This window comes from Gobius niger (genome assembly GCF_951799975.1).
Source record: "Gobius niger genome assembly, chromosome: 24".
NCBI classification, from domain to species: Eukaryota; Metazoa; Chordata; class Actinopteri; order Gobiiformes; family Gobiidae; genus Gobius; species Gobius niger.
Window position 1 is genome coordinate 1,287,498 of NC_136875.1, and position 23,294 is coordinate 1,310,791.

General features: G+C 42.9%; 1 protein-coding gene across 1 annotated transcript in view; it reads left to right on the top strand.

Annotated features, from left to right (window-relative positions):
• The window catches only part of LOC306982485 (lysyl oxidase homolog 2A-like), a gene marked incomplete at its 5' end in the record, with an annotated part of 54,942 nt that overhangs the window by 25,543 nt on the left and 6,105 nt on the right, over positions 1-23,294 (top strand). Inside the window, 7 exons of the mRNA XM_079582421.1 lie at positions 1,734-1,942; positions 3,925-4,141; positions 8,416-8,599; positions 14,006-14,157; positions 14,230-14,397; positions 15,875-16,040; positions 16,748-16,988. Coding sequence (XP_079438547.1) covers positions 1,734-1,942; positions 3,925-4,141; positions 8,416-8,599; positions 14,006-14,157; positions 14,230-14,397; positions 15,875-16,040; positions 16,748-16,988 — 1,337 coding nt within the window. The remainder of the gene's footprint in view (positions 1-1,733; positions 1,943-3,924; positions 4,142-8,415; positions 8,600-14,005; positions 14,158-14,229; positions 14,398-15,874; positions 16,041-16,747; positions 16,989-23,294) is intronic.

A 23,294-nucleotide genomic window follows, 5' to 3' on the forward strand; every position in this document is an offset into this window, starting at 1 on the left:
TGGTGGTGTTTGTGTGAGGGGCTGGTGCGTTCCTTTATCAGCTACGTTTTCAGGGCTCTGTTTTTATTAGAGTTACTATATGGACTCACAGAGACAGAATCATTTTTCTTTAGAACGTCTCTGGACAACCAAGACTCTCCCACGACTAGCTGGTCCTCTCTGGTTAATTTCTTGCAGAATCAATTACGTCATCAATTTTACCCAAGAAATTGATAACAATTTGAAAACACTACATATTAAAAAATGCATTAAACTTGTGAGTTTTTGGAAAGTTTCTGCTTGGATTTCTTTGCAGGATGTTAGAATAGCCTCCCAGAGCTGCTGTTTGGATGAAAACTGCCTCCCACCCTCATAGAAGTTTTTTTTGCTGAAGCTCCAAAGGTTCTCAATAGGGTTGAGGTCAGGGAGGAGGGGGTCCACATCATGAGTTTCTCTCCTTTTTTGCCCATAGCAGCCAGTGATGCAGAGGTATTCTTTACAGCAGGACATGGTGCGTTGTCATGCATGACCATGATCTTGTTCGGGAATGGTTTTGTACCATAGAAGAAAGTGGTCATTTTCACACCTTCAGGGATCCTAAAGGGGCCGACCAGCTCTCTCCCCATGATTCTGGCCGAAAACATGACTCCGCCCCCTCCTTACTGACGTCACAGCCTTGTTGGGACATTGTGGCCATTCACCAACCATCCACTACTCCAATGATCTGACCATCCAGGGTCACACGGCCTCATCAGTGAACAAGACTGTTTGAAAATGAGTCCTCATGTATTTCTGAGCCACTGCAGCCGTTTCTGTTTCAGCTTCATTGAACAGTTTAGGGGAGGCCCGGATAGAAGGTTTTTGCACAACTGCAGCCTCTGGAGGGTCCTACACCCTGATGTTCGGGAGACTCCAGAGGCACCAGCAGCTTCAAATACCTGTCTGCTCTTTTGTAGCAGCTGTTCTCTTAATCTGATGTATTTGTCTGGCAGAAACTGTCCTTATTGTGCCTTTATCTGCACAAACCCGAGTGTGTCTGAATCATCCACAAATCTCTTATCAGTATGATACAGTACTTAATCTTTCATGAAATATCGAAGGTTTTCATACCTAGACCAAGGCATTCAACTCTTTTACGCTTTTCATCTGCAGAGAGAAACTTTTTCTTTCCCATATTGCTTGAAAATGATGATCTGCTTAATAATGTGGAACATCCTTTTTCAGTATTTTTTTCCTTTTACTGGGCTTAACCTGAAAACTAATCATCCCAGGTCTCTGAGATTAATGTCAGTGATTCATAGAGCCCTGAGACACAATACCATCCATGAGTTTCATTGAAACACTTTTTTTTTTTACTGAAATACAATTTGCATTACTAATTTGGAACGCAGTGTCAATACAAAAATGAGAGTCTCTTTGGTTAAAACAGATGTAAAATGAAAAGAAAGGTTGACTTTGACACTTGAAATCAGGCATTTTCAAGGGACTGTCTTATTGCTTCCATTCAAAACACCTTCAGATTGTCCAGTGCCGGTGAACTGATGTGTTCCTGAGTGAGACTGGACATTTTCCTGTGGTTCTGACACTGGGGCGGGATATTTTATCTACAGAACAAGAAGTTATGAGATTATTATCTGCCGCCATAGAATAAGAGGAGCTGTTTTCAGCCAGAGGGAGCAGGACCTCAGCATAAGTTCCCTCTGTCTTCGTACTCCAGTCCTCCTCATCACGCTGACTGTCCCTGCTGTTTTCAGGCGGTGAACGTGCAGGTGGAGGACGTGCGGATCCGCGCCACATACTCGCACAGGAAGCGCGTGCCCATCACCGAGGGCTTCCTGGAAGTGAAGGACGCTGGGAAATGGAGGCAGATCTGTGACATGGACTGGACAACGAGGAACAGCCGCGTCATCTGCGGCATGTACGGCTTCCCCACAGAGAAAAGATACAACCCCAAGCCCTACAAGTGAGTACCACTACAACTACTGCTGCTACTGCTCCTACTACTGCTACTACTACTGCTACTACTACTACTACTCCTACAACCGCTCCTACAAAACTGTGTCTGTACCACTTGGTAGTTCCATTGGGTACTACATAACGTCGGCCCGAAAGATGAAGAAGGAACTCACCATGCAAAGGGTGAGGAACGTCCTGGAGACAGTCTCACAATTGTCCTTAAAACTACATTTTCAGTCAATGATGATCCTTAAATATGGTTAGTTGTCCACACACTCGACAGGCTGACCCATAAAGTTGTTTTTTGGTCTTGTGAGGGAGCCTGCTTTCTAAAATCAATGTGGTGTGGTCAGTTCTTCCATTTTTGACATTTAAAAAACAAAAAACTGGACCGGGACCATGTTTATACAAGATGAAAAGCAATGGAGAGAGACTGCAGCCCTGTGGAGATCCAGTATTTGACCGACCTAACTCAGATAAGGTGCCGTTATTACTGCTACAAATAGTACTATGAATACTGATACTATTGTGGCAGTGTTCGTCTTGTTAACTAAAATATTTCTTCCTATTTTTAGTCAAAGTAATATTTTTTATGTATTCTCAAACACTGACAGTTTGGTATCCATGTGTAGCACGAAAAGGCTGGCCGAGATGACGCTGTAATCCAAACATCTTTTTTTCACAAGGATTTTTCTGTATCGAATTACTACCTCATTTACGTTATTCAGCTTAAAACCCAAACATTCTTCATTAATAACTAAAGAAGAGAGAAAACCCCTCTGAGCAAATCTTTGTAACTAATATGTCACATAATATAACATTTAAACCTGCTCCATTATTTAGATTTGAACATAGGGCCCACAGTCTTTTAAGTTTTCTGCTGCACAAAACTCACTGCAGATTTGATCCTTTTGTTTAGTCCAGTCCTGTATTTCATTATTGACACTGTTTACATGTGTTACATAATTATCTTCTCTCTCTCTCTTTTCCGTTGGCTTTCGCTGTGAAATTAGCCAGACTCTCACAGACCAGTGAACTCAGCACAGGCCATGAAAGGTTTCAGTAAATTTAACGTGAGGAATGGGAGTTTCATATCTTAACGACTGTGTTTTGAGAGCGGCACGTGTTTTTTTCAGCAGCAGGAGCCGTCAGGGAACATGAGAACCACCAGGAACATGTGAGAACATGTGAGAACATCTGCGGATCCTCTCAGGGTGTCAGGGGTCAGAACAAAGACAGTAGGAACTTAATGAAATCTGTGGAGCAGAGGCAAGGCATGTTTATTTATACCAGGCACTTCGTACACATATAAAGCTTACATGTTTTTCACAGTGTAACCTCCCTCTCGCTGTACTGCTGGGCAGCTGTGTTGTGGAAATGAAAGTTAATTAAAATATTAAAAAAAAAAAGAAAAACCTGGGGTTGACTCTCTCTGCAGGCTGCTGGTCTCTCCTTAAACACCTGTCTCTCTCTCTCTCTCTCTCTCTCTCTCTCTCTCTCTCTCTCTCTCTCTCTCTCTCTCTCTCTCTCTCTCGGCAGGCTGCTGGTCTCTCCTTAAACACCTGTCTCTCTCTCTCTCTCTCTCTCTCTCTCTCTCTCTCTCTCTCTCTCTCTCGGCAGGCTGCTGGTCTCTCCTTAAACACCTGTCTCTCTCTCTCTCTCTCTCTCTCTCTCTCTCTCTCTCTCTCTCTCTCTCTCTGCAGGCTGCTGGTCTCTCCTTAAACACCTCTCTCTCTCTCTCTCTCTCTCTCTGCAGGCTGCTGGTCTCCTTAAACACCTGTCTCTCTCTCTCTCTCGGCAGGCTGCTGGTCTCCTTAAACACCTGTCTCTCTCTCTCTCTCTGCAGGCTGCTGGTCTCTCCTTAAACACCTGTCTCTCTCTCTCTCTCTCTGCAGGCTGCTGGTCTCTCCTTAAACACCTGTCTCTCTCTCTCTCTCGGCAGGCTGCTGGTCTCTCCTTAAACACCTGTCTCTCTCTCTCTCTCTGCAGGCTGCTGTCGTCGCGGCGTAAGAAGAACTTCTGGGGCCACTCGGTGAACTGCACAGGGAACGAGGCGGGTCTGTCGGAGTGTAAACTGGGCCGAGAGGTTCCTCTGAAGGGCAACAGCACCTGCTCCAAGGGCGGGCCTGTGGTGGTCAGCTGCGCCCCGGGGAGAGCCTTTGCCCCCAGCGTCAGCGCGGGCTTCAGGAAGGCCTACAGGCTGGAGGTAAGAACGTACAGGTGGAGACAGGGAGACTACAGGCTGGAGGTGAAAGTGCATCTCAGATTCAGAATGCCAGACTGCTCACTCACTCCTGTAGTCTGACTCGTCTCTGTTGCTGATGAAGCCCACCACTGTTGTGTCGTCTGCTAACTTGATGAAGAGGTTTGAGTCGTACTTTGGAGGCAGTCATGGGTATGAGCTCACGGACTGGGCGACGCGTGGAGCGGCTTCAAAAACGTGGCTACGACGCAAACTCCTAAATATTGTCCCGTTCACCCACTGTTTCTTAAACATTACGTCAAAGTTGAGCAAATGCAAATAATAAGCTCCGATTTACATTTGTATTAGTGTGAGAAGAGCACTGGAGTTGACGCTCTGAATAAGTCGTTCTCCTCTCAGACTTTACGCACAAGTTTTAACACATTTCTGTTGCAAAAGTCGTGTTCCGTGACTCTGTTCAGATCCATTTATCCTGCAATCTCGCGTTTTCCTAACATACATAGTAATATGCAGCATATATAGGCTGTGTAAATGTCTTTAAAAAAGTGCTTATAATGAGAAATGGACGATATCATCTGTGAACATCAACCCTAGTAAGCTACATTTGGAGCCACAGTTTCCCCTGGGGCAGACTGACAGAAGCGAGGCTGCTCACATCTGCGCCTGAGGTCTGAGGCACCGAGATGGGGGAGGGGGAAAAGATTTCATCAAATTAGAATATTTTGGAAATAGACTGTAAGTCATTATCAAAAAAATGAAAACATACAAAGGCTTGACAAATGTCACTTTACATGTAATGAGTCTATATCATGTAGTAGTTTCACATGTTGAATTACAGAAATCAATCAACTTTTGAATGATATTCTTATTTTACGAGTTACACCATATACAGTGGGAGGAAAAAGTGAGTACTTCTTCTTCTTACTAAATTGGTCATAAAATGTGGTCTGATCTTTATTAAAATCTTAAGAATGAATAAACAGTATCTGCTTGAACTAATACCACCCAAACACTTACATTTGATCATATTTTTATTGGCCATAAGATGTAAACATTCACAGGACAGTGAGGAATAAGTAAGTACACCCCCTGAATCTAACAGAGCGGCTCATGCAGCGGCTTTTTAATTGCACACTAAAATGTTTTATTTGCGTTAATGCTTTAATAACGCGACAGCACAAATTAAAATACAATAATCCAAAAATGTGGTATTGGATCGCATCGGCCAGTGTTGATATAATGACTCGACAGCGTTATTATGTTTTCAGCTTAGTCCGTTTTGAAGCTGGCCAGTTTATTAGGTTATTGGTTTCTACAAGTTCCAAACACTAATTGTTCAACACCCTATTTTGTTTACCCTTTGTGTCCATTTTACTTTAGAGTATCTACCTTTCCCTCATTCCTCTTACAGAGATCTGCAGAAACAAACCCAGAGCAGCTTCTTTCAGTGTAAATGATTCATCTGATGTAATGATAATTCTGACGTACTTGATGTACTGGTGTCTCGCTCCTGTTGCGAGCTGTAAATATCTGAGCCGTGATCAGCTTCGGAAAACAGTGACGAGCTTTTTCCGCCGCCGTAAACTTTAACAGCGGCACGTGGCGACCGCTCCGGCTGCAGCTGCTCGTGTTTACGCTCCCGTGATTTACGAGGACGATAAATTAAATTATTATGATTATTATTATGAGCTAAACACAACAGCAAAGATGACACCAGCGTTTCCACACTGGAGAGAGTACACAGTGTTTCTGAGACGATGAAGACGTTTGAACTTCAGGCTCTGGGATCATCTGTCACATTGCAGTGTCACTTTAGAGATTTGTGTCTAGTTTAGTTTCAACTTTATAGTTTTATTGTCAGAGTAAAAAGCAGACCAGACTCTCTCTTAACGATGTTTATTTATCACGTTTTGGCGACTTGGGCTCTTGTCTGAAATCACTCCAACATGGCCGTGCTCCATCACATTTCCCACGCGTGTCCATTCACAAATGCTCCAAATATGGACTTTTCTTTGTGGTGGATGTAGGGGATGGCAAGACGGGTTGGGCCACGTAAGACATTTCTTCGCTTTCCTGCCGAGGCTTTCATCATCTTGGCATGATGGAAAGTCTGCAGATTCTCCAGAACCATGGGCAGAGACCTCTAACTCATGAGGCTTTGGCATTCTACAGAAACAGAATAAGTGACCGGGGAAGGTTGGGGATGTCCAAGGAGAGCGTTCGGCCACTATTCTGTAGGGTTGACCCCAGGGGCGGACTGGCCATATGTCCATTCTGGAAGAGCACAGAAGGGCCACTGGCTCTAGGGCCACCGGTCTGGGCCTCTCACTTTACTGTACCCTTACCCCCGGGCGAAACCGAGCTCTGCCCAAATCTAAAAGCTTAACCTCTTAACTCCCGCCTCAACCGAGAGGATCTTTTTCCTCCCGTCATCAGATTTTTTTCCCATCATTTTTTTGTTGGATATTCAACTCATTTTTGTAACTTTTTAGTAATTTTTTTGTCACTTTTTAGTCATTTTTTTTGCCACATTTCCATCATTGTTTTCGTCTCAGTTTTGTTGCTTTTTTCACAGCTTTTTTCCAGAAGCTTTTGGACTGGGGTAAAGCCAAACTGGAGAAAATGTGCTCGGACAACGTGACAAAAAGTGACCATGACTTTTCTAGATTTGAGCTTTCAAATGAGGCGTTACAGTGTTGCTCTCCAGTCAAGAAGCTTTTAGATTTGGGCAAAGCCGAACTGAAGAAAATGCTCTTGGTTAAGGCGGGGGGTCAGAGGTTCACATATGTATTTGTGGAAGTGTCGCATTTACGCTAATTTGGGCCAGGCTGACCAGAGTCCAGGGCTGTTTTTCAGTCCCAGTCCGGCCCCTGGTTGACCCAGTCACATTTACTTATGACGGGATGATATTTTATAGATTTATTGTTAATTTGAAACAGGTCCTTAACAAAGAAAACTATATTTTTTAAAAACAAAAACCCATAAACCGAACAGATGGATCAGACCTGTCAGGGGGACGGCAGGAGAACAACAGGCTCTGGATTCTGGGTTCTCATAAGGTTCAAAGAGTGGCTTGAATTGGGCCAAAGTTGGTCCTGTGCATAACATGTGCCTTGTTTTGTTTTATCATGTGTTTAAACAAGGGGGTGTTGAAAATGACACTTTAAACAATGCATCTGGTAGGGCTGCTCGATTATTGAAAAAATAATAATCCCGATTATTTTTGTCATAATTGAAATCACGATTATTCCAACGATTATTTGTTGCCCTTAAAAAAATCCATTAAAAAAGTGACAAAAATCCAGCAAAAAAAGACAAAAATCCAGCAAAAAAAGACAAAAATCCAGCAAAAAAGTGACAAAAATCCAGCAAAAAAAGACAAAAATCCATTAAAAAAGTGACAAAAATCCATCAAAAAAAGACACAAATCCAGCAAAAAAAGTGACAAAAATCCAGCAAAAAAAGACAAAAATCCAGCAGAAAAAAAGCAAAAAAGTGACAAAAATCCATTAAAAAAAATGACAAAAATCCAGCAAAAAAAGTGACAAAAATCCAGCAAAAAAAGACAAAAATCCAGCAGAAAAAAAGCAAAAAAGTGACAAAAATCCATTAAAAAAAATGACAAAAATCCAGCAAAAAAAGACAAAAATCCAGCAAAAAAAGACAAAAATCCAGCAAAAAAAGACAAAAATCCAGCAAAAAAAGACAAAAATCCAGCAAAAAAAGTGACAAAAATCCAGCAAAAAAAGTGACAAAAATCCAGCAAAAAAGTGACAAAAATCCAGCAAAAAAAGACAAAAATCCAGCAAAAAGGTGACAAAAATCCAGCAAAAAAAGACAAAAATCCAGCAAAAAAGCGACCAAAATCCAAAAATTAAAAATTTGAAAAAAAAATTTGAAAAAAAATATAAAATGAAAAAAAATAATAATAATTGAAAAATAAAATTATAATTTTGTAATCGTTTACTGTTGTAATCGAAATCGTAATCGAATTTCGATTAATTGCACAGCCCTAGCATCTGGTTCGTCCAATGTTATTGCTATGTCCACATTAGATAAATAAAATAAAATCCTGGAAATGATGAGAAATGCCCAAACAATGGCAGAAAACTTGCAATAACTTTAAAACAAATCATATTTATGTCAGTAATCCACATCAAAGGTTTCAAATTGATATCGTTACCTTTAATTTCATTTCTTGGTTCACCTGCAGCGTCTCGCCTTATGGAACATGAAGCATTGACCCCCTGATTGACCCTCCCTCCCTCTCTCCACAGCAGCCCCTGGTTCGCCTCAGAGGTGGAGCGAGGATCGGCGAGGGCCGTGTGGAGGTGCTGAAGAACGGAGAGTGGGGCACGGTCTGTGATGACCACTGGGACCTGACCGCCGCCACCGTCGTGTGCCGCGAGCTGGGCTTCGGCAGCGCTAAGGAGGCCCTGACCGGTGCCAGGATGGGCCAAGGTACTGACCACACCCACTATCATCTCACCTGTCCTGACCACACCCACCACCATCTCACCTGTCCTGACCACACCCACCACTATCACACCTGTACTGACCACACCCACCACCATCTCACCTGTCCTGACCACACCCACCACCATCTCACCTGTCCTGACCACACCCACCACCATCTCACCTGTACTGACCACACCCACCACCATCTCACCTGTCCTGACCACACCCACCACCATCTCACCTGTCCTTATAGGCTATATATTCATAAACTATAATAGAAAAAAACAGTAAACAAGAATAACTGGACCTCTCTACTCTAAATATATGACCGACTTTATAGTTTACATTAATATCACATACATTTATCTGATCATTACAACTTGTGCATAAACTAAAATGCAAACACTTGACCACTGACTGCAGTGACCATCAGAGTAAGCCTTACACTTCTGGTGGAGTTTAAAGTAATCTGTGGAAATTTAAAAATCCTCCTTGATTTTATTTTAATTTTATGGGCCCTTATACACCGCCATGTGTTAAAGGGACTAGATGCAAGTTCGCCATTTTATACTCACTACTGCCACCTCAGGCCATATGTGTAACTGCACCTTCTATATTAAGCTCGTGCATGACGGCAATTCGGGCCGAAGTGACACCTTTTTGAGTGACAGTGCAGGATTTTAGAGGCAGTTGTGGTGAACAGGTCTGAGCTCATTCTACACATTAGGACATGGAGGAACATGTAGGGGGAAGAAAATACTTACTTTTAACATTTTTAAACTCCCTATAGTCCTTTTAAGTCCACCATGTAAACGTGAATGATAAAAGAGCAGATCAAATGTCTCCGAGTGGCTCTCAGGAGACGCCTCGCTGAGTGGGAAGACGCTTCTCCGTCAACATGGTTTCAATATTGGGGGACTTTTTCATGAGAGAGAGTTGAACATTTTCCCACAGTCGACTGGTTTGGATTCACAGTGACTCACGCGACCTGCCCGAGGCTCAGCAGGAGGCCTCGTGCTGCCTGCGTTCAGAGGAGCACATTTGGAACGGCATGCCATGTGAATAAATCACAAAAAAAAGAAAAATAAGTGGTGAGATGTGTGTGAGACGTCTCCCTGACCTGCCCCTCTCAGTCGGTCTAGACCTGGTCCTGTTGAGGTAAAGTCTAAAGTCAGGACTCGGTGGAAACGGAGGATATTAATGTTGAAATAAGAAACAGGTCCTGATTCAGAGAAATGTGATGCGTCTGGTCTGATGAGAGCCAGATGCAGAGGCCAGATCTGAGCTTTTTGGTCCGTTCTCTTGCCCTTGAACAGAAACGTGTTGTTTGACCCACAGCAGCAGCTCAGATTTAATACTTTTAAAGCCATTTAGTGCCAAAATGCTATGTTGTTCACCTGTGCTGATTTAGGGTGACCAGATGTCTGGGTTTGCCTTTGCATGAGTCTCATTTGTCTGACCAATAAACAGTGACATCACACCGCTCTAAAGGAGTGGATGTTATAAGAGCTGTTCAAAATGTGGCTTTGTTTTAAAAGGTGCAGAACTCAAGGAGGTCATTTGTATTTGACTCCATTTTAAAAATAATCGTTTTTGTATATTCACATTTGTATCCTCGCGTTTTTTAATTAACTGATGGATTTGATTTTAGTATCTTTAACAAGTTCAAGACGAATAAATATAAAGTAAGGGGAAATTGATATAGCCAAAAGTCATTTAAATTAGCTCTAGTTGACCCATGTGTGATCATCTCTGGGCTCAAATCGAGACATTAAAGAACTTTAACAGCATCGGGAATATATTCTTTGGTGTCTCTTCCTGGACAATTGACGATATGTTTTAATAAAATAGTATTTGACCTGGACGTGGACATGTGAAGAGGAGATATAACAGGGAGGACTGCATCGGTTTGTCTGTAGCTTTGTGAGGCACATCCCGTCTTCGGGCTCTAGCTCTAAACGGATTCTTGCATTCTTGACTTCACTGTTTTCCTGGTGGACGTACCTCTGGACATGTGGTGTTTCTGATACAGTTGGACACATGGTTTCCTTCAAGTCTACCTGCAGCACCGCGTCTACACACTCAGACACACAGGAGCTCTGGCCTGTGGGGGAATGTCAGCTCGTGGGTTATGAAGCATGTCTAATTATCTTACTGCCACTTTTGTAATCCTGTTACTGCAATTAACTACACGCAAAAATGTTTGAACTTGGTATCTCAAAGCAACTTCGGCAGCTAGAAAAGCCAATGTAAAAGAGGAGAAAAAACCTCTGGGAGAACCATAGAAGGTCCCTCCAACCACCATCAACCACTCACACACAGGCATTGGGTGAAGTGTCTTGCCCAAGGACACAGCGGCAGTGGCCGGGATTCATACTCCCGACCTTCCGATCATGAGACGACCCGCTCTACCATCTGCGCCACTGTCGCCCCGCAGAAGGAAAGATCCACTCCCATGGACGGACAGCCTATAGAGACCCAGGGCCGATGGGAGTCCCTCTTCGGTTCTTCTTGTCCAATCCTTGTCCATAAAACCGGAGCTTGGAGCTAAAGGCTCTGCCTCCTACAGTGATTTTGGAGACTCGAGGAATCACTAGTCCCTGAGTTTTGAGAGCGGAGTCTCTGGTTGGTCGATAGCGTCTTGGAGACAGAGCGGATCCACACCCTTTATGGATTTAAATGTGATTGATGATGATGATTTTAAATTTGATTCTTAACTCAACAAGAAGCCAGTGGAGAGACTTTAGCACAGGTGTGATGTGTTCTCTTCTCTTTGTCTCTTCTACATCACTCATAGTTAGGATATTTTGTATTTTAGCAATGTTGTGTAGGTGAAAGAACGCTATTCCACAGGCCTGGTTTATAGGTGTTTTGAAAGACAGGTCTTGGTCAAACAGAACTCCAAGGTTTTTTACTATAGAGCTCGTCGATATGCTAATATTATCCAGGAGAAAATCTGCTGAGATAAAGACTCTCTCAGCTTTTGAGGACCTAATATAATAACCTTGTTTTTTAGTTTCATCAGGGTTTAGACGGAGGCAATTCACAGTCATCCAGGTCTTAATGGTCTTTACGCAGGAGCTAAGCGTTTCTAATTTACCCGTCTCAACTGGTTTCATTGATAAGTACAGCTGTGGGCCGTCCGCATAACTTACAGAAAAACGTTTCCAGATACCATTATTGTGAACCGCCCTAACGGAGACCTGTTACTCAGCACAGTTTAGTTGTCGTCTCATTTTAGAAAAAAGCTGTTGTACGTGTCGTTGAACCAGGGACCCTCAGGCAGGGAGTCCTCGGCGCTGCCTCTGTCCCAGCTCTGAGTCTTCACAGTGACAGATGTTTACAGCTTCAGAGGAATCTGCTTCTGGGCTCCGTCCAAACGTCCAACGCAGGAATCTGAAAAATCCCAAAGCGTTTTATAAGAACATGTTAAATGTGGACGTTTGAGCCGCAGAGCGAGCCGAGTCCTGCTTTAAACCTCTTCTATTGTCATGTTTATTTTTTGTTTTCTCTCTTTGTCTCGTGTGAGAAACATTGCGGACCAGAGACATTTTAGAAAAACCTCAGAGCCTGGTTCACGTTGGACATGCTTTTTATAGCCTCCAACAGCCAACAACTTTTCAGCCAAACGCACATTTCCACAACAACAATCTCTCCGCTCTCCTGCAGAACGGACCTTCCTACAGATTCAGTCCTTCTCAAAAGCCTCCGTTATAAACAACGTGCTGCTCATTCAGACCCAGACCTTCAGTGCTCCAGCTCTGGAGGACTCCACTCCAATACTAATTTCATTGTCCAAAACTGTCCACTGAGTTTAAAAAGCTTTCTGTCTGAGCTGCTGTGTCCTGTAGAGACCATTTGTTCATGTTCTCTTTATTTTTGCTTCAGAGATGGGTCCGATACACATGAATGCTTTAAATAATTGTATAAATATACATTTTATTTCTAGGATTGGAAAAAAATCCTTGATTCCAAGAATTGAACATTAACATATTTGAAATATGTGTTACTTCGGGTCTGAAGTGCCGTCATACAAGAGCTCAATATAGAGGCTGCAGTTACATGTGTGAGACCTGAGGTGGCAGTAGTGAGTATAAAATGACCAACTTGCATCTAGTCTTTTTAAGACCGGTAGAAAAATGGTAAAAATTCACAGGGTTGAATCTCAACAAGGTAGTAGAACTTCAATTTGCAACAAGAAGAAATTAGAGTGAGACAAAAAATGTTTTGAGTAAATATTTTATTGAAAACAACAGTTAAACTGAAATAGTGTTTTTGCAGCTGATCAAAAGTTTAGGACGACGTTTAAAGGACAAAAAATGTGCAAAAATGTGGATTCAGAGCCTCTCACCGCTCGCCAATCCCTGCTGAGGCGGGACGCAGTAACACAGTCATTTACAATTTCTTAGAAGCTCCTTAGGATTATGGAGGAAAAAGTCAAGTGGAAGACCCAAAATAAAGTTCCCCAGCACTGAACCTGAGGATCTGATTGGCTGGATGGTCCTCGACCCAAATGAAGCCATTACTGGAGCGAATGGAGCCCAAAAAACAGTGGTTCCCTCAGACTGAGGCCCTCGTCTGCTATATATGAACATATTAACATGTTTGTCTTACATGTTCTCGTAGGAATGGGCCCCGTGCACATGAACATATTAACATGTTTATCTTGTATGTTCTTGTAGGAATGGGCCCCGTGCACATGAACATATTAACATGTTTATCTTGTATGTTCTCGTAGGAATGGGCCCCGTGCACATGAACATATTACATGTTTATCTTGTATGTTCTCGTAGGAATGGGCCCCGTGCACATGAACATATTAACATGTTTATCTTGTATGTTCTCGTAGGAATGGGCCCCGTGCACATGAACATATTAACATGTTTATCTTGTATGTTCTCATAGGAATGGGCCCCGTGCACATCAACATATTAACATGTTTGTCTTGTATGTTCCCACAGGAATGGGCCCCGTGCACATGAACATATTAACATGTTTATCTTGTATGTTCTGGTAGGAATGGGCCCCGTGCACATGAACATATTAACATGTTTGTCTTGTATGTTCTGGTAGGAATGAGCCCCGTGCACATGAACATATTAACATGTTTATCTTGTATGTTCTGGTAGGAATGGGCCCCGTGCACATGAACATATTAACATGTTTATCTTGTATGTTCTGGTAGGAATGGGCCCCGTGCACATGAACATATTAACATGTTTATCTTGTATGTTCTGGTAGGAATGGGCCCCGTGCACATGAACATATTAACATGTTTGTCTTGTATGTTCTCGTAGGAATGGGCCCCGTGCACATGAACATATTAACATGTTTATCTTGTATGTTCTGGTAGGAATGGGCCCCGTGCACATGAACATATTAACATGTTTGTCTTGTATGTTCTGGTAGGAATGGGCCCCGTGCACATGAACGAGGTGCAGTGTTCCGGTTTTGAGAAGTCTTTGACCGAGTGTCGCTTCAACAGAGAATCCACCGACTGCAGCCACGAGGAGGACGCCGCCGTGAGGTGCCACATCCCCGAGATGGGCTTCAACAAACGGGTGGGTGCCACAGGAGGTGGGGTTGTAGTCGTCGTCATGGTGATAGAGGTGATAACACTTTCTGTCCTGTAGCTGCGTCTGTCCGGAGGCCGGAACCCGTTGGAGGGCCGCGTGGAGGTCCTGGGGCAGAGGAATGGCTCTCTGGTCTGGGGCGAGGTCTGCAGTGAGGGCTGGGGCACCATGGAGGCCATGGTGGTGTGCCGACAGCTGGGCCTCGGGTTCGCTTCCCATGCCTTCCAGGTCAGTGTCATATTCATTTTGTCGACTCAAAAATGTTTGTTTGTTTTTAAATGTCTTCATTTTTGTCGACTCTTCATTGTTGAGAAAGCCATGTTTTTGTAACTAAAATGTGACTAAAACCAAAGTAAAAGTTGTTAAAATCGAATCCTAAAAACTAAAAAGAAGTATAAAATGAAAACGAAAAAGAAGTGACTTCAGCAATGTGAAAGCTCTGCTATAGATTAATGATATAAATAAGATGGAGAAATATATTGCAAGTTTTTTGTCATTTAATGTTTTTGCATAAAAAAATATATATTTTATACCTGGAAATTGACTAAATTGCCGAACAAATTCTGAATAATGGACAGAGCCAGGTTTAAATGGGTGGTTTTCTTTTGTGACGTATTAGTTACAACGACTTGCTCAGAGGGATTTAGGATCTTGTTTAGTTATTGATTTAGTTTTTTTGAATTTGAATAAATGAGTGAAAATGTCTTACAAATTCAAATTTCTCCTTATGAAAAAAATAAATAAAAATTATTCAAGGCTCAATAAATCCGACTGGAATTAGATACTGAAAAACTCCTGTGAAAAAAACTTACAAATGTTCAGTCCCAGACTGTAAAGTTCAGACTGTAGGAGCTAATAAAATGAAGATGTAGTTATAGTAATATATAGTAATAGTTGATGGCATCCCGATCAAAACATTCATTGGGACCATACCGTATTTTGTAAGGTGTTGCCAGCGTTAGCGCCCTCTCTCAGGTGTAATCTGATGCCGCTTGCGGTTTTAATTCAACATGTTTATTGTAAACATTAGGGACTTTTGTTTCCAGGTGAAAGTTTATACGTCATAGACCACACTGACCCAAGACCTGAGCATCTAAAACGTTGAGTTCTGCTGCAGAATCTCGCCTTAAAACAGTAGAATGGACCATCTTAGTATGAGTACAATAAGACGTTTTTCCACAGAGCGAGCACACGGGGTAAGGTATGTGAGTGAGGTCACAGCGGTATGTGTAATTCATGTCTTTAATGGAACAGACATGAAAACCTTTGTAAAACTGTCAACACTGGAGTCCCTACTGCAGTAACACTCGTAGTATTAGTATTAATGGTAGTAGTTAATGTGGGAGTATGTAATGTATAAAAAAGTCTCTGCAGTCTCTGTCACAAACAGTGTTTACTCTAAATATCCGCTTCATTTGTCACGACAGGAGAAAACAGAGACAGGAAGTCATCAATCTCCACATTTAAGCACTTGGTTTATTTAAGTAAAAGTTAAAATACTAGAGCAACTATTATTCCAATGAAAAGTTGCTTTTGATTTAAGTGAAAATAATGAAGTATTTGCTGTAGAAAAAATGTAAGCCAATGATCTGTGAGGGTCACACCTTTATAGAACTGTAGTGGAGTTGAAAGTGTTATATTAACACAAATACCACTCGAGTAATCATCTTTAAAAGTACTTTGACCACGTATGCTCTGTGCACAGGAGACATGGTACTGGCAGAGCGACACTTCAGCCAACGCAGTAGTGATGAGTGGAGTGAAGTGCTCGGGGGCGGAGCTGACCCTGGATCAGTGTTTACATCATGGGAAACACGTGGACTGTCCACGAGGAGGGGGACGCTTCGCCGCCGGGGTCTCCTGTACGCACAGTAAGTACTTCTTATACTTCTTATACTACTACTACTACTAATGCTACTATCGCTGCTGCTGCCATTACCTTATTTTCAATGCCTGTACTTTAACAATACCCATACCTATTTTTCCCTATGTCTCAACTTTACCCCCACAATTTTTTTTAAAATGTTTCACGTTTTTACTTTTGCGTTTTTTTATACCATACTGGTATCATTTAACAGCACCCAGCTCTAAGTAAAAAGTCTTATTTTACATCTGCTGATGCTACCGTTAGAGGCCCCCGACCTGGTGCTGATGCTAACCCTCTCCTCTCTCGTTAGAGGGCCCGGACCTGGTGCTGAGACTAACCCTCTCTCGTTAGCGGCCCCGGTCCAGGTACTGATGCTAGCCCTCTCCTCTCTTGTTGTGCTGATGCTAGCCCTCTCCTCTCTCGTTAGCGGCCCCGGACCTGGCGCTGATGCTAGCCCTTTCCTCTTTCGTTATGCTAATGCTAACCTTCCCTCTCTCATTAGAGGGCCCGGACCTGGTGCTGAGACTAACCCTCTCTCGTTAGCGGCCCCGGTCCAGGTACTGATGCTAGCCCTCTCCTCTCCTGTTGTGCTGATGCTAGCCCTCTCCTCTCTCGTTAGCGGCCCCGGACCTGGCGCTGATGCTAGCCCTCTCCTCTCTCGTTAGCGGCCCCGGACCTGGCGCTGATGCTAACCCTCTCCTCTCTCGTTAGCGGCCCCGGACCTGGTGCTGAACGCGGCGGTCGTGGAGCAAACCACATACCTGGAAGACCGGCCCCTGTATGCACTGCAGTGCGCTATAGAGGAGAACTGTCTGTCCAGTTCCGTGTCCGCCGCTGACCCCTCGTCGTACCGCCGCCTCATGAGGTTCTCATCACAAATCCACAACAATGGCCAGTCCGACTTTAGGCCGCTGTCCGGGCCGCAGAGCTGGGTGTGGCACGAGTGTCACAGGTAACTTTACTGTTATACTAAGCTAGTGTTTGAAAAAGACCATTATATAGAGGGCTCCATAGACTTTTCTTTTAACTCATTGTGTTCAATAATGACTTAAAGCGCACATGACAGATCACATAGATGGATAACATCAGTTGAAAATAGTAATTATCTTTTTATTTCAGTGAAGAATGAAGAAATGTTGGGCAGAAAAGTTATTTTTATTTGACTTGTTGTAAAGGTTAAGTTCAGATCAGTTTGACTCATTTCCCATTGACATTTTAATGTTTAAAATGTTTGCCTCTATCTATGTCACTTCCTGTCTATGTCCAAGAAGGAAGTGAAACTATTCGCCGCCCCCTCATTCCGCCCCGCCCACTTTTGCCACTTTTTGCGTTGTTTCGGCACTTCCGTTTTCCAGACACTTCCGGTCGAGCGCAAAGCCCGTTCATTTAAACGGAGAACGAGGGAAAATATTCTCCGCTCAAATCTGATGTTTAGTCGATTGATTTGTGTTAAATGTCCAATGTTCATTTGCTCCGACATGTCGACACTGCAGCGTTTCTCAGCGCGGCCGAAAAACGGCTTTGTTTTCGTGTAGTGACTGATTTTATTTGGACTCCTCCAGTCCCATGTTAACACATAGGAGAAAAGGGGCGGGCACAATTCATGGCGGCGCCCACGCGAACCTCCGGAATAAGAATAAGTATCACAAAAATGGGCAAACTAAAGAAAACTGGGTAATATAATTGTGTTAATTATGTTTTAACAAAAATTGTGTCTAGTGTGACATATGCATTTTAAAGAGGTGAAAAAGTTTCAATGTTGAGTCCATAAGAGAAGGAAACTTTCGGAGCCAGCTGCCACTTATGCTTAGGCTTCAGGAAGAAGGAGGCTATAATTACAGTCTATGCTCCGGCTGCGTCTGAAACCATCAAATACATAACTTCTATGTCCTGAAGAAAAGAGATATTTCAGGATTTTTGACATAGGGCCTCATTTCCTAGTTATCCAGAGTGTTGCTGATTTCTGGAGATATTTTTTTTTGTAATTCATGCAGGTCTTATATTTGAAGAGTTATGTGGCGCTAGGCTACTGCTAGGCTTGTGCTAGGCTAGCGCATTTCTATGGTACCGGCTACCCTGCATTAAAAACATGAGAAAACCCTTGAATTACAAAAAAAATATCTCCAGAAATCAGCAACAGTGAGGTCATTAACACACTCTGAGGTCATTAACACACAGTGAGGTCATTAACACACAGTGAGGTCATTAACACAGTGAGGTCATTAACACACAGTGATGTCGTTGCTCATGAATCACTCGAGGGTGGGGGGATTTGGCGCAGTGGCTTATGGGATGGCACATGGCTCCTAATCGCCGGTGAGTTAGCATCAGAGGTCCCTATGCTAAAGTGGCTATGATAGCTAGCATACGGGCTCCTTTCTCTAACCCCTTCCTGACTGACAGCCCAGTTCAGAGGTTTGTTATTATGGCGACGCTGACGCACATCCGGTTTGGCGTTCGACCTCTTACCAATTTTGGCGTTTGAGATGGGGCACACTCCACAGTGAGAGGGTCAGAGGTCACGGCCTGTGGTATTTCCTGTCCGAGCGGGTGTTAAATGAGCCTCTGGGTAAAAACTGTAAAACCTAAAGTTAGATTTAAGACTTCCCTCTGTCCCCGTCTGAACCACAGGGTGACAGCCCGATTTAGACCTGGGCCTGGTTTAGCACTGGTTTTGTCCAGGTTTAGTAATGGTTTAGTCCTGGTGTAGCACTGGTGTAGTCCTGGTTTAGTAATGGTTTAGTCCTGGTTTAGTAATGGTTTAGTCCTGGTTTAGTAATGGTGTAGTCCTGGTTTAGTAATGGTTTAGTCCTGGTTTAGCACTGGTTTAGTCCTGGTTTAGTAATGGTTTAGTCCTGGTTTAGTAATGGTTTAGTCCTGGTTTAGTAATGGTTTAGTAATGGTTTTGTCCAGGTTTAGTAATGGTTTAGTCCTGGTTTAGCACTGGTTTAGTCCTGGTTTAGTAATGGTTTAGTCCTGGTTTAGTAATGGTTTAGTCCTGGTTTAGTAATGGTTTAGTCCTGGTTTAGTCCTGGTTTAGTCCTGGTTTAGTCCTGGTTTAGTAATGGTTTAGTCCTGGTTTAGTCCTGGTTTAGTAATGGTTTAGTCCTGGTGTAGCACTGGTTTAGTCCTGGTTTAGTCCTGGTTTAGTCCTGGTTTAGTAATGGTTTAGTCCTGGTGTAGCACTGGTTTAGTCCCGGTTTAGTCCTGGTTTAGTAATGGTTTAGTCCTGGTGTAGCACTGGTTTAGTCCTGGTTTAGTCCTGGTTTAGTCCTGGTTTAGTAATGGTTTAGTCCTGGTTTAGTCCTGGTTTAGTCCTGGTTTAGTAATGGTTTAGTCCTGGTTTAGTAATGGTTTAGTCCTGGTTTAGTAATGGTTTAGTCCTGGTTTAGTAATGGTTTAGTCCTGGTGTAGCACTGGTTTAGTCCTGGTTTAGTAATGGTTTAGTCCTGGTTTAGTCCTGGTTTAGTAATGGTTTAGTCCTGGTGTAGCACTGGTTTAGTCCTGGTTTAGTCCTGGTGTAGCACTGGTTTAGTCCTGGTTTAGTCCTGGTTTAGTCCTGGTTTAGTCCTGGTTTAGTCCTGGTTTAGTAATGGTTTAGTCCTGGTGTAGCGCTGGTTTAGTCCTGGTTTAGTCCTGGTTTAGTCCTGGTTTAGTCCTGGTTTAGTAATGGTTTAGTCCTGGTTTAGTCCTGGTTTAGTAATGGTTTAGTCCTGGTGTAGCACTGGTTTAGTCCTGGTTTAGTCCTGGTTTAGTAATGGTTTAGTCCTGGTGTAGCACTGGTTTAGTCCTGGTTTAGTAATGGTTTAGTCCTGGTGTAGCACTGGTTTAGTCCTGGTTTAGTCCTGGTTTAGTCCTGGTTTAGTAATGGTTTAGTCCTGGTGTAGCACTGGTTTAGTCCTGGTGTAGCACTGGTTTAGTCCTGGTTTAGTCCTGGTTTAGCACTGGTTTTGTCCAGGTTTAGTAATGGTTTAGTCCTGGTGTAGCACTGGTTTAGTCCTGGTTTAGTAATGGTTTAGTCCTGGTTTAGTAATGGTTTAGTCCTGGTTTAGTAATGGTTTAGTCCTGGTTTAGTAATGGTTTAGTCCTGGTTTAGTAATGGTTTAGTCCTGGTTTAGTAATGGTTTCGTCCTGGTTTAGTAATGGTTTAGTCCTGGTTTAGTCCTGGTTTAGTCCTGGTTTAGTCCTGGTTTAGTAATGGTTTAGTCCTGGTTTAGTAATGGTTTAGTCCTGGTTTAGTCCTGGTTTAGTAATGGTTTCGTCCTGGTTTAGTAATGGTTTAGTCCTGGTTTAGTAATGGTTTAGTCCTGGTTTAGTAATGGTTTAGTCCTGGTTTAGTCCTGGTTTAGTCCTGGTTTAGTCCTGGTTTAGTAATGGTTTAGTCCTGGTTTAGTCCTGGTTTAGTCCTGGTTTAGTCCTGGTTTAGTAATGGTTTAGTCCTGGTGTAGCACTGGTTTAGTCCTGGTTTAGTCCTGGTTTAGTAATGGTTTAGTCCTGGTGTAGCACTGGTTTAGTCCTGGTTTAGTAATGGTTTTGTCCTGGTTTAGTCCTGGTTTAGTCCTGGTTTAGTCCTGGTTTAGTCCTGGTTTAGTAATGGTTTAGTCCTGGTGTAGCACTGGTTTAGTCCTGGTTTAGTCCTGGTTTAGTAATGGTTTAGTCCTGGTGTAGCACTGGTTTAGTCCTGGTTTAGTCCTGGTTTAGTCCTGGTTTAGTCCTGGTTTAGTCCTGGTTTAGTCCTGGTTTAGTCCTGGTTTAGTCCTGGTTTAGCACTGGTTTAACCCTGGTTTAGTAATGGTTTAGTCCTGGTGTAGCACTGGTTTAGTCCTGGTTTAGTAATGGTTTAGTCCTGGTTTAGTAATGGTTTAGTCCTGGTTTAGTCCTGGTTTAGTCCTGGTTTAGCACTGGTTTAGTCCTGGTTTAGTAATGGTTTAGTCCTGGTTTAGTAATGGTTTAGTCCTGGTTTAGTAATGGTTTAGTCCTGGTTTAGTAATGGTTTAGTCCTGGTTTAGTAATGGTTTCGTCCTGGTTTAGTAATGGTTTAGTCCTGGTTTAGTCCTGGTTTAGTCCTGGTTTAGTCCTGGTTTAGTCCTGGTTTAGTAATGGTTTAGTCCTGGTGTAGCACTGGTTTAGTCCTGGTTTAGTCCTGGTTTAGTAATGGTTTAGTCCTGGTTTAGGAATGGTTTAGTCCTGGTTTAGTAATGGTTTAGTCCTGGTTTAGTAATGGTTTAGTCCTGGTTTAGCAATGGTTTAGTCCTGGTTTAGTCCTGGTTTAGTAATGGTTTAGTCCTGGTTTAGTAATGGTTTAGTCCTGGTTTAGCAATGGTTTAGTCCTGGTGTAGCACTGGTTTAGTCCTGGTTTAGTCCTGGTTTAGTCCTGGTTTAGTAATGGTTTAGTCCTGGTGTAGCACTGGTTTAGTCCTGGTTTAGTCCTGGTTTAGTAATGGTTTAGTCCTGGTGTAGCACTGGTTTAGTCCTGGTTTAGTCCTGGTTTAGTCCTGGTTTAGTAATGGTTTAGTCCTGGTTTAGTCCTGGTTTAGTCCTGGTTTAGTCCTGGTTTAGTAATGGTTTAGTCCTGGTGTAGCACTGGTTTAGTCCTGGTTTAGTCCTGGTTTAGTCCTGGTTTAGTCCTGGTGTAGCACTGGTTTAGTCCTGGTTTAGTCCTGGTTTAGTCCTGGTTTAGCCCTGGTTTAGTCCTGATTTAGCCCTGATTTAGTCCTGGTTTAGTCCTGGTTTAGTCCTGGTTTAGTCCTGGTTTAGTCCTGGTTTAGTCCTGGTTTAGCACTGGTTTAGTCCTGGTTTAGTCCTGGTTTAGTCCTGGTGTAGCACTGGTTTAGTCCTGGTTTAGTCCTGGTTTAGTCCTGGTTTAGTAATGGTTTAGTCCTGGTTTAGTAATGGTTTAGTCCTGGTTTAGTAATGGTTTAGTCCTGGTTTAGCAATGGTTTAGTCCTGGTTTAGTAATGGTTTAGTCCTGGTTTAGTAATGGTTTAGTCCTGGTTTAGCAATGGTTTAGTCCTGGTTTAGTAATGGTTTAGTCCTGGTTTAGCAATGGTTTAGTCCTGGTGTAGCACTGGTTTAGTCCTGGTTTAGTCCTGGTTTAGTCCTGGTTTAGTAATGGTTTAGTCCTGGTGTAGCACTGGTTTAGTCCTGGTTTAGTAATGGTTTAGTCCTGGTGTAGCACTGGTTTAGTCCTGGTTTAGTCCTGGTTTAGTCCTGGTTTAGTAATGGTTTAGTCCTGGTGTAGCACTGGTTTAGTCCTGGTGTAGCACTGGTTTAGTCCTGGTGTAGCACTGGTTTAGTCCTGGTTTAGTCCTGGTTTAGTCCTGGTTTAGTCCTGGTTTAGCACTGGTTTAGTCCTGGTTTAGTCCTGGTTTAGTAATGGTTTAGTCCAGGTTTAGCACTGGTTTAGCACTGGTTTAGTCCTGGTTTAGTCCTGGTTTAGTAATGGTTTAGTCCTGGTGTAGCACTGGTTTAGTCCTGGTTTAGTCCTGGTTTAGTAATGGTTTAGTCCTGGTGTAGCACTGGTTTAGTCCTGGTTTAGTCCTGGTTTAGTCCTGGTTTAGTCCTGGTTTAGTCCTGGTTTAGTCCTGGTTTAGTCCTGGTTTAGTCCTGGTTTAGTAATGGTTTAGTCCTGGTTTAGTCCTGGTTTAGTCCTGGTTTAGCACTGGTTTAACCCTGGTTTAGTAATGGTTTAGTCCTGGTGTAGCACTGGTTTAGTCCTGGTTTAGTAATGGTTTAGTCCTGGTTTAGTAATGGTTTAGTCCTGGTTTAGTCCTGGTTTAGTCCTGGTTTAGCACTGGTTTAGTCCTGGTTTAGTAATGGTTTAGTCCTGGTTTAGTAATGGTTTAGTCCTGGTTTAGTAATGGTTTAGTCCTGGTTTAGTAATGGTTTAGTCCTGGTTTAGTAATGGTTTCGTCCTGGTTTAGTAATGGTTTAGTCCTGGTTTAGTCCTGGTTTAGTCCTGGTTTAGTCCTGGTTTAGTCCTGGTTTAGTAATGGTTTAGTCCTGGTGTAGCACTGGTTTAGTCCTGGTTTAGTCCTGGTTTAGTAATGGTTTAGTCCTGGTTTAGGAATGGTTTAGTCCTGGTTTAGTAATGGTTTAGTCCTGGTTTAGTAATGGTTTAGTCCTGGTTTAGTAATGGTTTAGTCCTGGTGTAGCACTGGTTTAGTCCTGGTTTAGTCCTGGTTTAGTCCTGGTTTAGCAATGGTTTAGTCCTGGTTTAGTCCTGGTTTAGTAATGGTTTAGTCCTGGTTTAGTAATG